General features: G+C 48.8%; 1 protein-coding gene across 1 annotated transcript; it reads left to right on the forward strand.

Moving 5' to 3' along the window:
• Positions 1–9,809: 9,809 nt before the first annotated feature.
• TMEM37 (transmembrane protein 37) lies at positions 9,810–11,491 on the forward strand (the record flags this gene model as incomplete). The annotated part of the gene is made up of 2 exons (XM_084265671.1): positions 9,810–10,052; positions 10,919–11,491. The coding sequence occupies 2 exons, from the start codon at positions 9,810–9,812 to the stop codon at positions 11,489–11,491; spliced, it is 816 nt and encodes a 271-aa protein (XP_084121797.1).
• Positions 11,492–17,592: the final 6,101 nt, after the last annotated feature.

Consider the following 17,592-nt stretch of genomic DNA (forward strand, 5'->3'; position numbering starts at 1 on the left):
TTGCTTCTGAAATGTAATACTGAACTGTAGCACCAAGGGACATATGAGAATGAAGTCACAGCCTCCTGTAGGAATAAGGCATTCTAATTCCTGCTGTGCTGGTTAGCATCTGAAGAGGTGAGGACTGTCTTCAATTAAGTAATTGATTGCTAGGAATACATAAGGATTAAACCTATAGTTACATATATATTTAGGTAAATACATAGTTCTGCACCAAGTTACACAGGTTTTGTGTGTGTTTTCTTAGGCTGTAGGTAAGATATGGAGATGACTTTGGATACTTTCAAAACTTTTGAAAAACTCCCCCCTTGGCTACTTTTTAATGAGGAATTTTCTACGACATACTTGTTCACCCTTTAAAGTGTGTTAGGATAAAGAAGGGTTTGTTCCCTGTTCTGGGTAATACAAGCATTTGAGGTTTTTCACCTCTTGTATCCTCGTTAGTTATTTCACAGAAACAGAATATCCTGAGCTGCAAAGGACCTGTAAGTCCAACTCCTGGCTCCACACAGGACCAGCCAAGTCAGAGCATGGGACTGAGAGCATCGTCCAGATGCTTCTTGACTTCAGCCAAGCTCAGTGCTGTGACCGATTCCCTGGGGAGCCTGTTCAGTGCCTGACCACCCTCTCAGTAAAGAGCCTTTTCCTAACATCCAACCTAAACCTCCCCTGTCACAGCTTCATGCCATTCACTCAGGTTCTGTCACTGGTCACCAAAGAGAGAAGATTGGTGTCTGCACCTTTGCTCCCCCTTGTCAGAAAGCCGCAGACCATGATGAGGTCTCCTCTCAGCCTCCTCTTCTCCAGGCTCTATAAACCAAGGGACTTCAGCCTCTCCTCTCTTCCCCTTCATACCCTTCCCACCCTCATTGCCCTCCTCTGGACAGTCTCCAATAGTTTTATGTCCCTTTTGCACTGTGGTGCCCAAAACTGCACCCAGTACATGAGGTGAGGCCGCACCAGCACAGTGTAGAGCAGGACAATCCCCTCCCTGGACCAACTGGCCATGCCGTGCTTGATGCACCCCAGGATACAGCTGGCCCTCCTAGATGCCTGGGCACACTGCTGGCTCATGGGTAACTTGTTGTGAACCAAGATCCCCAAATCTGTCCCAGCACAGCTGGCCTCCAGCATCTGATCCCCCAGGCTGGATGTGTGGCCAGGGTTGCCCCTTCCCAGGGGCAGAATCCAGCACTTGGCCTTGTTAAACATCCTGCTGTTGGTGATTGCCCAGCTCTCCAATCTGTCCAGGTCTCTCTGCAAGGCCTCTCTCCACCCTCAATGGAGACAACAGCTCCTCCCAATTTGGTGTCATCTGCAAATTTACTTCAGACACCCTCTAGTCCGGTGTTTATGAAAATGTGAAAAACCCTGAGGAGCCCTGGGGAGCCCTAGTTGTGACTGGTCACCAGTTTGATGTTTGATTCACTACCACCCTCTGGGCCCAACCCTCAGCCAATTGCCCACCCAAAACATTATGGCTTTGTCAAGTTGTATGAGACACAGTATTGAAGCCCTTGTTGAAATCCAAAAAGAGCATTAACTGGTTTCCCTTGGTCGGCCAGCTGGGTGACCTTGTCGTAAAAGGAAATCAGATTGGACAGACAGGACCTTCCTCTTCTGAACCCAAGTTGGCTGTGCCCAAGAACTGTGTTATCCTTTAGCTGTTTTTCAATAACTCCCAGTAAGATCTGAGATTGTGTTAATTACATTCACCTTGCCAAAAAAGGGTAGGAGCAGACCTTCAGCATAAGATGATTTTAGCTCTTGGCCAGCTCTGTGTTCCACGGCCAGGTCCATCCTCACATTCCTTGAGGCTGGTTAGTGGAGGTTTCTGCCAGCCTGTAGCAGAATGACACTGATACTGGCAAATGCTTCACTTAGCTCTTGTATGTTGGAAGCTGACATGGTGTGAGTGTGCCACGCTTGCTGACGTGCTTTCTGCCAAAATGGATGTTCTCAGGATTTTTGACTGCTGAAGCAGTGAAGTTGGTCTCTGTCTAAAGAGCAGGCTGAGAGTAGCAAGTCCTATATCCATCCTGCTCCTCCTCCAGCTTTCCAGTGCTGCCCTCCTTTCTCATGCCTGCCTGGCATTAGGAAAACACCACTTACCCCAGAGAGGGGTTGGTCATGGCCAGGCTTTTATATGTTATCTTGTACTTGGAAATATTGCTGTTTGCCAGCCTGTGTGAGGGACTGAGAACTCTACCTTGGATGTCATTATATGGGTACTTTACCATAGTAACATCTTCCTGCTTACCTTCCTGAAAGCACTACAGGTAGTTTTACCATTATTTAGCTTGCCATGTGGCCATCAGCTGGGCCTCACAGGGGTGAGCTGAAAAAACTTCGAGTTGTGGCAGTAAGAAGCTGTAAAAGAGTCACCAAGGCAGAAACAGAGGTACGGCCATCTCTCTGCATGGTGTTTGCAGTGAGAAGCCACAGGGTGGAGATGGGCTGCACAGCCGTTAGCTGTGGGTACCAGCGCTGCTGGTGTATGGTAAATAACTGAGACCAGGGTGGGTGGGGTGTGCTGAGCAGCAGGGTGAGTGCCTGTAAATGCCCAGGGTGCTGGGGTATCTGGAAATGCTGCTGAGTTCCTGACAGTGTAGTGCTTGCTTGTACGGCGTACGAGATTCCTGGGCTGCATAAATAACTCTATGGCAGCAGTGTTGCTAGGGCAATGGTGCTTTAAGGACATCCACACGCAGATTTATAGGTAGAGGTAATTGCTTTTATTAAACTAATAAAGCAATAAAAATAGATAACCATTAAGGCGTATAGCCTTGAGATTTGAAACAGAAGCAGCAAGCCTCAAACCGAAATGCAACCTGAGACCCATTGCTCTGTCTGCAGAAAGGTACTGAGGAACAGATGCTTTTGGTGGCTGGGCAGTGCTGCAAAACAGGGAATTGTTCTGACACCCGTTCAGGAGCTGCTGTTTCCTCTGTATTAGATCAAAGAAAGGCCAGCAACATCCTGCTCCTTGCAGTGCTTGCGAAGGGGAAAAGGCGTGCGCTGAAACAAGCCCAACACGTAGGAGGTCGGAGGCCAGCTGGCACGCATGCACTCAGGCCTGGTTTGCTGAGTTTGCAGAGCGTGCAGGACAGAATCTGGACTTTGGATGTGGCAATAATAAATGTTAACTTGCGTCTGTGATAAGACAGGGCTCCTTCTATCGCACTTCTACTATTAGTTCTTGCACAGAGAGACTAGTTGATCGGTACCCCAAGCAATCAGCAGATAAGCTGTAAAGGTGGTGATGTTTTCCTTGGGTTGTTTTTTTTTCTTGTGGGCTTTGTTTGCTCTTTACCAAACATACATGAAGGTGCAACGCTCTTAGCACTAAATCAGTGTTTGTGTACTGCTTCAGGCCAGTAACAGGTTCTTCAGTCCTGCAAAGTGAAGTTTTCTGTTTGTCTAAAAGGCACTCGAGGCTGACTGCAGAGTACAACTGTTTCTGTCAAACTTCTTCTTCAGTCCTCACCTGCAGTGATCTTGTTTCACAGTGCAAGCATTTTAACTTTTGAACTTATTTGGCCCTGATGATCCTGCTAAAAATAACTGGCAATTGTATTTGCTGTTGTTTAAAATATTTGCTCTGTCTCTTGAACATTCAGGACAAACAATATTGGGCAACACCACTTTGGGGTGTCTGGGCATTGGAGCCGTCATGTGGGATTGGTTATAATTGGGGGAGGCAAAAAAGAAGGTGGGTTTTTGTTTGGATAGGTTTCTGAATACCGCTGCTGTCACCCAAACAGGATTATATCATCTTCTAAGTTGTCAAAGCTGCTCAGAGGTAAGACAAGTTGAAATTACTTAGATGTAACACATTTGAGGGAGAGATGCAGTAGTAAATTCAGAAGTGTAAAAGTTAATAGGACAAAAGAGGAAATCTGGTTTGGGTTGTTTGGGGACTTTTTCCCCCTTACCCACAAGCATATGAAGTACCTTGAGCCTCAGACAGCTGATGTATGAATAAGCCAATCTTCAGCTGCTCGTCAGAAGTGCAGATAACATCCATAACTTCCAGGCATGAGTCTGTCTTCATTGCTAATGAGCTTGTAGATCCTCTAGAACCAACATATCTGTGGAAGTTAAACACAGCTTGGGTTATTCTAGACCAGAGGTTTCTTGTGGAGCTTCTGGTTAGCCCAGTACTACACATACAGATTTGTCAGGGTCTGACCCTCTTAATGCCAGTAAGAGCTGATTAGTCTTGGCAATCATCCCAGCCTAGTGTCAGAGCAATCCTTTGCTATCTCACAAATGAAGATGCAAAGAGTTGTTTTCAAAATCATACAATGTGTCTTGTCTCTGGTTTTTGAAATCATTCCTCTATTTTAGACTGTTTAAACTAATGGAGAAGCCATACAAAAACACAGTACCATTGAGGAGTAACCAGCACGGGCCAGGGGAGGAACAGCTGGTCAAAACTCCTGGAGCTTGTTAAGCCTGTGAAAGAGGTGATACACAAAAATGCCTAGAAGCAGAATCAGTGGTTCAGTAACACCCTTCCAAAACTTGTGTAAGCAAGGATTACTTCAGCTTTAAGTTCTGCCACTGCAAGAAGTTTGTCATTGTCATGTAAAAGACCCCCAAGCCCTGGTACACTGGCATATTATATGATCTCTCTCTGCCCAGCTTGTTCTGTTTGCAAGCCCAGATTGCCTCAAGCAGGTGCTTCCACACCCAGGACAGAATGAAAATGCCACTACTTGGCTATAGCAGCCAGGGAGACACCTTGTTTGTCTCCACCGAAGTGTACAAGGCACTGACTTGTACTGTGCTGCCCGAAAGGCTGAGGTCATGGTATGCCATCTCCTCTGAAGGAACACAGCTTGTTTGTATAAGTTTGGGATCTGAAAGGTGTGCCTGTCACTTTAAAAGTACTTGGGGAGTATTTAGCTGCATTGAGTTTTACTGAGAGAAGGGACATGTGACAGCTGAGAAAGTGAATGATACTGAGCATTGTGTCCAGTTCTGGAGTCCCCACCGTAAGAAGGGCATGGAACTGTTACGACAGGTCCAGAGGAGGCCACGAGGATGATCAGAGGGCTGGAGCACATCTCCTACAACAACAGGCTGAGAGAGTTGGGGTTGTTCAGCCCAGAGAAGAGAAGGCTCCAGGGTGACCTTATAGCAGCCTTCCAGTATCTGAAGGGGGCCTGCAAGAAAGCTGAGGAGGGACTTTTTAGAAGGGCATGTAGTGATAGGACAAGGGGGAATGGTTTTAAACTGGAAGGGGATAGATTTAGATTGGATATTAGGGAAAATTTCTTCACTGTGAGGGTGGTGAGGCACTGGAACAGGTTGCCCAGGGAGGTGGTGACTGCCCCCTCCCCGGAGGTGTTCAAGGTGGGGTTGGATGAGACCTGAACAGCCTGATCTAGTGAGAGATGGCCCTGGCCCTGGCAGGGGGGTTGGAACTTGATGATCTTTAAGGTCCCTTCCAGCCCTAACCACACTATGATTCTGAGTCTATATTCTTTCCCCAGCTTACATAGTATTGAAATACAGACCCAAATTTCAGTGCTAAAAGGGCTAAAGTTGTTTGGTTTTTGTTTTGTTTTGTTTTGTTTTGTTTTGTTTTGTATTGAATGTATGTTTCAAGTCATCAGTTTGTCACAATGGACAGATGCAAATAGTTTGAGGTATGTCCTAAGCCAGTGTAACTATTGCCAGAGGTCCCTGAACAGGGAATCCAAAGCAGAATGGGCAGCACCCGGTGCTGGGTCTCTGCTGAGGTAGGTCCAGAAACTGATCAAACAGTTTTGTCCAGGATACAAAATGTATCTCTTGAAGCTTGTTCTTCTACTTGCTCTCTCTTTTTACTCTTGGAGTGAGCTGGGGATGGAGGATAAAGTCACCATAATGGGCCAGGGTATTATCCTCATGGTTCTAACCCAGCGAGGGGTGCCTTAGCCCATGCAGTCTGATTCCAATGCACAACAGGATCTCAGACCTCAGCAGTGAGCAGCAGTGTCCAGCAGCCCAGCCCAGGGCCACCAGGACATGGGGTAGCCCCAGTCTGGGCAAGCAGTCTGCCATCCTGTGATAGCCAAGAGGCGTCCAGATAAGCAGTCTGCTTCCAGTGCCACTGAAGAGGTGTCCAGGCAGGAGGCAAAGTGAAACCATCTGGCCCAAGAGCTGCCTCCTCTTTACATGCTTAACTGCATCTCTCCTCTGTGCTAGGATGGGGCCATCTGCTTGGCCACAGTAACCTGCAGCGATGGGAGGAAAAGCATGAGCGAAAGTAGTTGTGACAAGGGGCTGGTCCGAGCTGTAAGGTGCTACCCAAACCCCCGTGTGTCACACACGCTGCTCGGGGCACTGGCTGCTGAGGATGGCCATACTCCTGTTCCCAGAAGCTGCTGCTCTGGAGCAGCTTGCCAGCAACTCGCTGCCTTTTTGCCCCATTCCAGAAGCTCTTTCAGCCCAGCTCGGTTGAACCCAGCCTGAGCTGAGAGCAGCTTCTTCAACTTGGATTTTCAACACACTGCCAAAAAAAACCCCAAACAACCAAACACAGAAAAACAGTGACAGGAGACAGACAGTCTCTTCCTCCTTCCTTGTGAACATTTTCTACTTGCTCACTTTTGGGGAAGACACAAATAAAATCCTTTTGTCCCTCATACAGGCCTTGGGCATGTCCCAGAGTCACAGCCTACAAGATGCTTAAGCTTTATTTGTTTCCAAGATCAGGTTGAATTCTGTCTGGAATGACATCTTGAAATAGGGCTTTGGTAAGAATGAGGATTTAAATGCTGCTCTGCCAAGGTTTAAAAATGTGATCAGGAACGATTACATTCAGCAGACAAAGGTGTTGGCAGAAATAGCCACCTTCAAGATCAGTCAAATCTCAGTGGTGGACTCAGTCACTTATGTCCTGCTTTACCTCAGAGTGAAATACTTTATCAGGTAACCATTCCCTAAGCCCTGGCGATGCTCAAAATTCAGTCCTGAACCTTCTCTGGGCTTCTACAGGACAAAAGCTGGAAGAGAAGCTTCAGTGTTAAATTTCTCACGGTTTAAAATGCACCAGATGAAACTCTCTCTATGTTTTACATCAGTCTCTGGTAATTTCCATTATTTATGAACACATTTCCCTGAAAACTTTCTCTCCAGGGATAGGATGTGAAATGCCCACTTAAACAATAGAGAAAAGGGACTTTCTAAACAAAATAATGAAACTGGCGATATCCCAAGAATTCTAAATTAACACAGCCAAGCCAAAAACACATCTGAAGTGCTTTAAAGGTCATTTGCTGTGGTGGTACCATGTAGGTAACAGACTTTTCAGGGGAAAAAGAAAAAAAATCTTAGTTTTTTCTTTTAAAGTACTGAGCTCTTTTTGCTGTAAAACACTGTTCTCACATACAATTTTCCAAAATAATCACTTTGGCATTTTTCCACAATTTGTCTTTTCTTCCATAAATTTTGTTATTTTATCTTGAAAAAGACAGAAAATGTTTTCAGCTTCTTTTGTTATGAGTTGGTGAAGGTAAACTCATGTTTCCATCTGAAAACGGTGCATGTTTCTAGCAGACTTTGTGAATCCAGACTTCTTTAGCAGAAGGTTGGACTCGATGATCTAAAGGGTCTCTTCCAGCCCAGGTGATTCTATGAGTCTAAGTTATCTCCAGCCAAACAACAGCAGAAACAAGCTAGTAAACTGTTAATAATTGTTCTATTAACACAACTGTTACAATCGTCCTCCCTTGGGTGACTTCAGTGAAGGGGAAATCTGAAAGTGCCACTTCATTTCTGTTATTCATTACAAGTCAAGTTTAATTCTGGTTTGTAGTTGTGGGGTTTTATTTTAATTTATTTGGGGAAGCTAAATTGAGTACAAAATATTAAAGCAATTTTGGGTTTGCAGCAAAAGTACCATCCCCAAACCATCCTTTTCCTCAATGAACCAGTTTGGCATAAACTCTGTATCTGCTGAAGGATCCAAGTGTGGCAGGGTTCTGGTTTCAAAAGCAACCACTTTAAGTTCCTCACTCTACAAAACTTTTTATGCACATGTTTGCTCACGTGAACAGGCTTTTACAGACAAATTGCCTTGTTCAGCAAGATACACCTCACTTTTTTAATTGCTGCAGTCGTTAGGATGACTCATGCATTCAAGAGGCAAACCTATACTTAATAATTTTGCTAATTGGGGGGCAAATTGCCTAACGCTTTGCAGGATTGAACCTATGGTACAAAAAGCTTGTGTCATGTGAGGTTTTTGCCAGATAAGAGTCGGTGTATTTTGTCTGGCCCGAGCCCACGTTTGCCAAGCATGGGTACGTGCAAGCAGCGTTTGTTCAGTTTGTGCAGCAAACGAGACAACAAGACCTGCTTGTGCTTTTTGAGCCAAAAACACACACTGTTAAATTTGAAACTGGGAGGGGGAGAAGTGTAGCAGCAAACGCATCTGATGCAGCGTGGAAACGCTGTTTAACCTGTAGACTAAATAGCCCAGGGTGTTCATAAAACTATTCTGTCGTGTGATGAACCTAAACCCCAGAGGGATGTGGCAGCATCAAGTCTGCTGGCTTGGATAACGAGTTCAGAAAACAAAAATGTGGCAGACCAGAAACCCACAGGAGAAGTTTTTAACAACAGACCTTGCAAAAAAGATTTGCCACACTGCAAAAGTGGAAAATCCCAATTTGGTGTTTGATAGAGAAACTATTAAACAAAGGACTTTGCAGGAAGAGAGAAAGAGAAAGAAAAAGGTCAGAATTTATCATTAAAATGTGAAGAATGAAAACCGAAGTAAACATTGTTCAGAACGGTCACTAAGAAGTGCGATATACCACCCCCTCCCCACCGCCCCCCAGGCAAGCCACAGCAGATAGATACATACGTTGTCTCCTGAGAGCGGGTAGAGATTAAAATAATGACGCAATCTGCACAGACAACTGATTTGTTCAGAAATAGAAGCTGGAAGAAGGGGAAAGTTACAGTAACTTCTACCCCTTGGTGCTGGGGAAGGAGATGCTTCCAACTCCTTTCAGCTAGAAAGGGAACGGTTGGATTCTGACCCTGGCTGGGTCTGTCCGCTGGAGCCTGGGGAGTCACGGCAGAGCTCTCGCTGGAATCCAAATCAGCATTTGGCAGCAAAGCCGGGGTTTGTGATGAAACCACAAAACCCAACTTCCTTGGGCTTTTATTTAAAGCTGCTTCTGACGACCCCCACCCCCTCAAATTAAATAAAATAAAATAAAGCAGTACTTCGTTAGAGGATGGAAACAGTGACTGAGAAAAAGAGCCAGAGTGTGCAACTTTGTGAGCGAAAACGTTTTTGCTGGCGGTACAGGTGGAGGGAGATACGTAGGGCTGAGTATGCTGGATCTGATAAGGGCGCTCTGTACCCGGCCCGGGGGGAGAGGTTGTGGTCGGAGCGGTTCCGGAGATACCGGGAGCGGGTACCGCGGGCAGCTGCCGGGAGGGGAAGGGCAGGGCAGGCTGGGTTGTCGGTGTGCTCTGCCGTCGGGCATCGCTGCGCACAGAGCTGTAGCCCCGGGAGCAGAGCGGAGAGGCTCCGTCGCAGCGCGGCTCCGGCGAGGGGCGATACCCGCCTCCCAAAGGGCCGCGGGACCCGCGGGTGGGTCTCGGGCTCGTTCCCGGTCCCGCTGGGGCCGCGAACGCTGCTTCGAGAAACTGAAGCTCGAAGCTGCCTGGCAGCCGGCGGTACGCGGGCACACGGAGGGGGGACGGGGTTGGGGCACGGCGGGAGCAGCCGCTGCCGACCGGGACGGCGGGGCTCTACCGCGGATGAGCCAGTGCCCCGGGCCGGGAGAACGCTGCCTATGCCCGCTGTGCCGGGCCGGATCGCGGAGTGGCCCGGCCCGGCCCGGCCCGGCTCGGCTCCGCCCGTCGGGGCTGCGCTGCTGACTCAGCCGCGGGGGGGGGCCCGGAGGGTGTCCCGGCCCCGCGGGCGTGGCGGGCGGGCGGGCGAGCTGCCCGCCACCCTCCGGGGATATAAAAGCCGTGTCCGGAGCCTGTCCTCGTCTCTCGGAGCAGCTGGCACCATGACCGCCATCGCGGCGCAGGTACGTCGCCGGCGGGGCCGGGGACATGGGGGAGGCTCCGGGCACCGGGGCCGCGCGTCCCCCCGCCGTAGGGCTGTTGTTCCGGCTTCTCCCGGTGCGGCCGGGTTCGCCCCGACCCTTCCCGGAGCCGCGGCGCGCAGCCGGCCGGATCCCCCCTTCCCCGGACCGGCGGCAGCTCGCCCGGCTCTCCCCGTGGGTCTCCCCGTGGGTCCCCCTCCTCTCTCGCCGCACCTGGCTCTCCGAGCGCCTCCGTCTGCCGGGTAAGGCTGGAGAGGACTGCGAGGTGCTTGGTTTCTCCTTAATTAAATGTCGGGGGTTAAAAATATATATGGAAGGTTTCAGGGATGAGGGGGCGTGCAGACGGACCCCCCTTCCTTCCCCCCCCCCTCCAGCCGTGCCGTCTCCGGGGTGAGGAGCCGGGTCCGGACCGGTACTGCCGGCGAGAGGAGGACAACCGGCAAGGAGGGCAGGGCTGGCAGCTGGGTGCCCCCTCCCCCGTCCCGCTCCTGCCCCCTCCCCCGTCCCAGCCGTCGGCTTCCACCCTCCCAGGGCCGGTGGCTTCCTCCAGCAGGAGGCTGGGCCGTGGGGGCCATGGGGCAGGGGACTTGCTCAGCCCAGAACTTCCATGACCCCAAACCCAGGCCTTGGCATGGGAGCACTGTTTGTGCAGCCGGGGAACCGGGAGAGCTTCCACCCGCCCTTCCTTTCTCTTGGGTACAGCCCGTGGCTGCGCTGCCTTTCCCTGTGAGAAGGGGTTTGATTTGCACAAGCAAATAATATAAAACGTGCAAGTGCTGCAGCTGTGTTCCTTTGGTTTCCTTGTTAACCCAGACTTTTCTCCTTCCCCCCCCCCACACTCATTTAAGGCACAGAGGCTGCTGGAGCATCGGAGACCACAGAAATCCTTCTTTGAGACACTCATCAGGAGTCTGATCATCTTATGCGTGGCGATAGCCGTGGTCTTGTCGTCCATCTCAGTCTGTGATGGCCGCTGGCTCTTTGAAAAGGGGCAGCTCTTCGGACTGTGGCATTTCTGCACCGTTAGCAATGGCAGCGTCCTAAATTGTGTCACTGACCTCAGCCTGGCCAAGGTAGAGGGCCTGAGCGTGGGGGCGATTCCCATCAGAAGCATGGTGTCCTTTGCTGTGGTCGTTGCCATATTTGGCTTGGAGCTGCTGATGGTGTCCCAAGTCTGCGAGGATGCCAACGCAAGGCGGAAGTGGTCAATGGGCTCAGTTCTCATCCTCGTCTCGTTTTTGCTGTCAGCTTCTGGTGTTCTGAGCTTCTCCATCCTCGTGAAGGATCACCTCACCTTCACGGGCTTCACTCTGACGTACTGGTGCGAGTTCATCGCCGCCTTCCTCTTCTTCCTGAACGGGATCAGTGGACTGCACATCAACAGCCTCACACACCCCAGGAACAGGGTAGGCAAAATCTAGGTGCAAAGGGTGTACCTCTGCCTTTGTGTAATCAGCTTTGCCAATTAGACTGCAAGAAAAGGGAGTCTAATGAAGTTTGAAAAGGACACCGTGTCTTAAACTGTGTGCAAGGAGGGGAAGCATGAGTCGGTCTGGGTGCACGTGGAAGACATACCCACCCCACTGGTCAGCGTGGAGGGCTGCACCACACGAGCAAACAGAGACTGACACTGGCTGCCACTGAAGCATGGTTTTACTGGAGGAGTGGTTGAAGGAAGAGGGTGTCCCACTAAGCATCCTGAGGGGTGGCAGACTGCCATCTGCTCTTGTGGGCTCAGTTTTGAGGCTTACACAAAGCCTGTACTGCTGTGGGTTTGGTGCTGCTGGGCTTTCCCCCGTGTTCCGGAGCTCACAGGGGGTGTGACACAACTTCAGTGTATCTCCTGGCTTTGTTCTGTCTCTGGGACAGATGATTCGTGCCTGGCCGTGCTCACTGGTGTGCAGGGTTGAAAATCTTTGCTGGATCTCACTCCTCCCATTTCTCTTTCAAAAGAGGAGGCACACAGATCTTGGTCTGGCTACTGGTTTCCTGCTGTGAGGTTCTCTGTATCTGTCCTTTCCTATCATTTTTTGGGGGGACACCAACAGATGTACAGGGAGATGTAGCTGCCTGTAGGACACATGCCAATAAGTGACCCAAACTGACTCCTCCACAGCCCTTGTGAAGTTCACTGTTCTTCCTGGCTTTTTTGTCCCTCTGGGGCAAGAGGAGCAAGCTCTGCAGGGGCTTTAGGTGGGCACTGGGGCTGGGCACACCATGCTGACACCTTCTGCGGTTGGTTTTCGTTGTCAGATTTGGTCCCTGAGGCAATGGGAAATCTGCTCATGTTGTAGCTGAGAGTCTCCTGTAGTGTTTCTTTTGGGAGGAGAAAGCTCTAGATCCTCCTGGCTGTACCAAGTCCTCTTCTTCCCCCAATAAGCAGAGGGCCTGGGAGGAGAAGCAGCCCCAGATTACCTAAGGAGGGGCTCACGGGGGCAACTCTATTCCATCAGAGCCAAGCATTAAGACTGGTCTTCTTCCTGCCAACATCTCAGTCAACCACAACGGTTGCAATTTTGAAGTTCCTTGTGGTTTTTGATGTAAAAAGAGAGGAGACCTCAGAGGCTGGGTTGCCCTGCACGTGTCCTCCCCACCCAACATACAGCACTCCAATAACCACAGCTGAAAGTATCTTCAGAATTTTTCAGGGTCTCTGGTTTAATGTTTTGTATCCTCTGGTAAGATTGCTTGGTTTTTTTGTAGAAACATGTGTCCTAAACCGTTTCATCTCTGTAGCTTATCTGATAGCTGTTGAGCAAGGCTTTCCTTACCCATGTAGCCAGTCTGACACAATTTTTCACCTGAAACAGAACTATCACAGCACAATGGTCAAGAAGGCTGTGTTGGTGAGCCATGAGTAAACAGCTTTGTCTTTAAAAGCCAAGAGTCCTAAGACTTCCTGAGCCTACATCCACACTTGCCTTCATGAGGACAGTCTCTGTTCCTTCTCCAATGTCTGTAACTTTTTAAGACAATGCTCCCAAGCCCGTTTTGCAACGTTTCAGGCCAGGCTTGCTGTGGGCAGTGATGGTTGTGCTTTTCTATGGGAATCTGCCAGTGAGGAGATGATCTGGTGAGATAATGCACAAAGCTGTGCTACCCAACCAACTCCTGAAGCTCTGGAGATATTTGGGGCTCGTTCAGCGTTTCTTGACTCACTGTCAAAGATGAGGACTTGTACCTTTAACCTGCCTCTGGAAGACTGCACTGTGATCATGTCTCTTTGTGAAGGTGCTTTCGATGTGCTGAAGACACGTGAGTGGGCTGAACCTGCAGGTGCTTGTGTGAACACTGCTGTTGGCTTCTGCAGAGCCACATACCCCACAGAGGTTCTGCAAGGTCTGGTCCCAAACTGTTGAGCTTTGGTGTTTCCAGGTGATCAAGTGCCTTAACTAACCAGTTCATCGGTTTGTTGCCTAGGGGTGCCTGTGGCTGGCAGGACAGCTCTGCCTGCGTGAGGTCAAGGGTGTCCATGACTTGTCTAGAAACATGAATGTAACTTCAGAGTGCCTTCTTGGTGACATTGAAAACTGGAAATCAATTCTGCATGTAGCCTCCATGGTAGCGGGAGGCTGTGCCCTAGCCCTTTCCCTAGGGAAAGGCAGCCAAAGCTGGGTGGGAGTCCCAGGCTGGTGCCATCCACTGGGTTAGAGGGAGGTGATGGACAATTGGCCATTGAGTTCACCAAAGACTTGGTGTGATTGTGAACGATTTTAGGATGCCCTCTGCCATCTGAAGAAGAGGCCTTTTGTTGGGGGTAGGGAACCCTCTAGGAAAAACACAGAAACTTTTTCCAGCTGGCTTTGTATGGTACTGCTTGACTCGCTAATGCTGGGAGAAGATGCATTGTGATGGCTAAATACTACAAAGCAAGGTTGGCTGTCTCTGAACTTACATACAGTGATGGGCAACTGTTCATTTTCTGGTCTGTGGAAGTGTCAAGTGATATTCCTGAAGTTTCTTAAATAAATTTCTTTGAAGTAAGATAACCGTAATTCTCTCTTTATATTTAGATATTAGGGTGCAGGTTTAAGGGATGAGCTGGACTTGTTATCACCCAAACACCCATTCTGTGTGTTTACCCAGCTAGACCAAGGAAGAAAAGGCAGCTCGGTGCTTTGCCAAGCTCCAGTGAAGGGAGCCAAGGCCGCACAGCCGCTGCACACTCCCCTCTCCCCTCCAACAAGCCCACCCCAACCCCAGCAGCCAGCATGCTTGCTTGTCTTGCAGAACAAGAGGGGCAGTCAGCTGAGCTGCTTCATGGGAATTAGAGATAACCTTGTAGGCTCTTAATGATTTCCTGCTGCTGCATGTGCTCTGTTTACCAGCTAAAAAGCTCTTTCCTGTGTCCTTCACCTCCCTTTTCCCACACCCTGTGTCTGAAGCATCCTTGCTCTCTTTCCCAGCTTTGCTTATTTGACCTGCAGAAGCGGTATCTGAGTACAGATGTATTTATACAGTTGGTTTTGGCAGTCTGTTCCCCCTGCTTTGTTCACTGTACTAAAAGGTTTAGTTAAAAGTCAGGAAAACAGCTTTCCAGCTTCAGCACTGAATTAGTTTATGTAATCTGGAGTAAGGTAATTAGCACCTGGTGTTCTCTTTCTGATGGGAGAGGTTATTGGCCTGTCTCAGATGGTTTAATATCTCTTGAAAGCAGGGTAATGAGCATCACCTCTTGTTAATGAGCTGTTTAGACTTGCTCAGTTACTGACTTTAATTGGAAGCTTGTGCACAAGCCACTGCTCGCAGGAAGTAACGGTACAAGGTGTGCTAGCTGGGGATGTATCCTGGACTGTTAGTGGCATTTTAAGTCCACAGTACCCTCCATTAGCTGTGCTTGCAGGGACATCTGGTTCAGGGTTTGAGCTTTGCTTGCTTCTGAGAACCAGGGGAAGGTGACTGCGGGAAGATGATTGCCCTCACCCACCTTCTCTTTCCCCCTGCTCTGGTCCATTCTAATGGCCCTTCTAAACCCACCACCTCAGCCTGCACATGTACAAAGGGACTGGTTTGCAGGTGTCCTGGAAGGAGTGCTGGCTGGATTCCTGGGCCCTCTCACCTTCAACAGGGGTCCAACCCCTCTGCATTCACACCACCCTCTTCTGCAACAGTTCATTTCAGCTCCCTCCCATTCCCAGCCAGGCATTGCACAACACAATTATTCACTGCACACCACCACTGCTTTTTGCTTCTGTGGGTTTTTCAGGGAACTTCCTTGTTGCTGTGTTGGGAGAAAAAAAAAATATCCATTAATCACTTCCTCTTAAATTCAGCCTTGGGTCTCAGCTGATGTCAGGCTGCAGGAGCTGCTGCGTGCAGAGCAGCCACCAGCTTCCCAGGGACCTGGAGCAGCTAAACAGGGGCTGTGGAAAAACAGTGAGGACTTGTTACTGAAAGATGGTACTCAAGTCCTACTTGCTGATGACAAATGCCTGCTTTGCATTGAATACTGAGGAACAAGTGTGGAGAAGAAGTCAGTGACCTCTAAACATGGAGTTTGTGTGCTGTGCACCCGTTTTGTCTCCAGCTTTCAGCGCTGCGTGCTGAGATTCACTTCCCTGTTCATCTGCTTATAAACGTGTGTCCCTGGTTCCCCAGTTAAACAGCTCTTCAGTGCAGTTAATCAAGAGAGATCCCTATCAGGGAAGGGTGCTTCTGCATTGCCTGTGCAGAAGACAAGGTGAGAACCCATCCTACTATAGTGGTGTTTGGCAGCAGCTTTCTACATCCAGGTCACAGCATTGTAACTCCGGGGACTTGGTTTTCCCTGAGGACTCCTGATGCCTGAAGAAAGACAGAATCTGGCAATGCTTCCTTTATTTTATTTATTTAAAGCAAGTCAAACCCAAAATGGCCATGTAAAACAATAGCTCATCCTAGATTTTTTTTTTAATATGAAAACCAGCAGCATTTTTTGAGGGGTGCATGCGGTTTGCCCCTGTTGTACAGGAGTCCTGGTGAAAATAGGTATCACTGCTCAGCCTGGGCTCCACCTGACCTTGTGCCATTGGTGCTGGTCCTAACTGTGCGCTGCAAGGCTGAGCTCTGAAACTGGCTTGTGGGAGAGCCAATAATTGCATCAGATCCAATTACATTTTATTCTATCTCTGAATCTATAGCTCTTCATTTATGCTAGAGGAAGGCACTTGCATTTAAAAGAAACAGCTGCTTGGATTTGACTGATAAATGTTTAAGTGTCAGACAGGGAACATACAAGTTGTTTCATTCTTCTTGGTCTTTATTTGTAGGTGAGAGGGAGAAAATTAGGCTAATAGTTGTGTCTTTTGGGGAGTAAAACTTGCTAAATGCGTTGGGACAGAGCGAATCTTCAAGAAGGCTGGAGCCCCTGCTTGGCTTGGGTTAGTCAGCAGGAAGTGAGATTTTCCACCAAACGTGCATGGAGAGGCTTTCACTTACTTCTGCCTTGGTCATGGGACTGATCCAGCTTCTGCTCTTCCTTCCACTTGCTTTGGCTGAGTATTAAAGGACCATGTCCACTCAAAATCTAGCAATTTCAAAAAATCTAACTTTATCATTAATTCCTGGAAATCCTTGCCAGTTCACTGCTTTGGATTTTAATTTACTCTTTTGTTTTGGGTTTTTCCCCCTGGTTTTAAAGAGGTTCAACTCTCCCACTGCTGGGTTGCCTGGATCAGCAGGCAAAGCCCAAGGTGGCAGGGGAAGAACCTCAGGGCTCAGCTGCCATCATGGTGCTGCTGCCTGCAGTGCTGCATCTCTGGGGGATACAGGCTGTGCCTGTCTGACTGTCTGCACTGGCAGGCAGGGAGAGGAAAGGATTGTATTTTCCCTGATTTTGGGGGTTTGAAACAGTGCTAATAGCACTGACAATCTGCTTCTACACAGGTAATTTAACTTTGAAAGCATCCTTTGAATTTCTCTACGTTTTTGCATGCTGATGGAAGCTTACCATGTGGGTGTCCTATGAATAAAAGCTGGTTAGAGCAGTTTCGGGAGCGGTTGGGGGCTGCCACTCATAGCAGCTGACATACCATTCACATTTTGCTGATGACCTGTAGGTGAGCAGGAGGAGGGAGAGCTGTGATAAACACTGCTGGCTTTCTGTTCAGTCATATCTGCCCTTGAAGAAAACCAGGCAAGAATTGCCCCAACTGGGGAAATGCAGATACAATATCAAGCAGGAGGCGTGATTGCATTTGTGGAATGAGTTCTTTTATCCCCTTCCAACTCAAACCAGGGAAATTTGCTTAGCAATTTTATCCTGGCAAACAGAAAGCTGTAAAAGATTTCAGCAGGCTGAGCGATGATAGACCGTGGTGAGATTTTTCTGCCAGCCACTACGTGTTGTTTTTCACAAGGTACCTTGTAATGTCCAGTTCAATTGAGTTTTAAGTGTCCCGAGGGCTTTCACTGCTTCCCTTCAAAGGCTAGCAGGATGTCTCAGCAGTGCAGACACAATAGGAAAGCGCCTTCTTACTAAAGTTTTCTTGGCCACCCTTGGGATATGCTATATTAGCTTTTTTTGCCATTTAAAAAACCATAT

Source organism: Gallinula chloropus, assembly GCF_964237585.1.
Source record: "Gallinula chloropus genome assembly, chromosome: 5".
NCBI lineage: Eukaryota > Metazoa > Chordata > Aves > Gruiformes > Rallidae > Gallinula > Gallinula chloropus.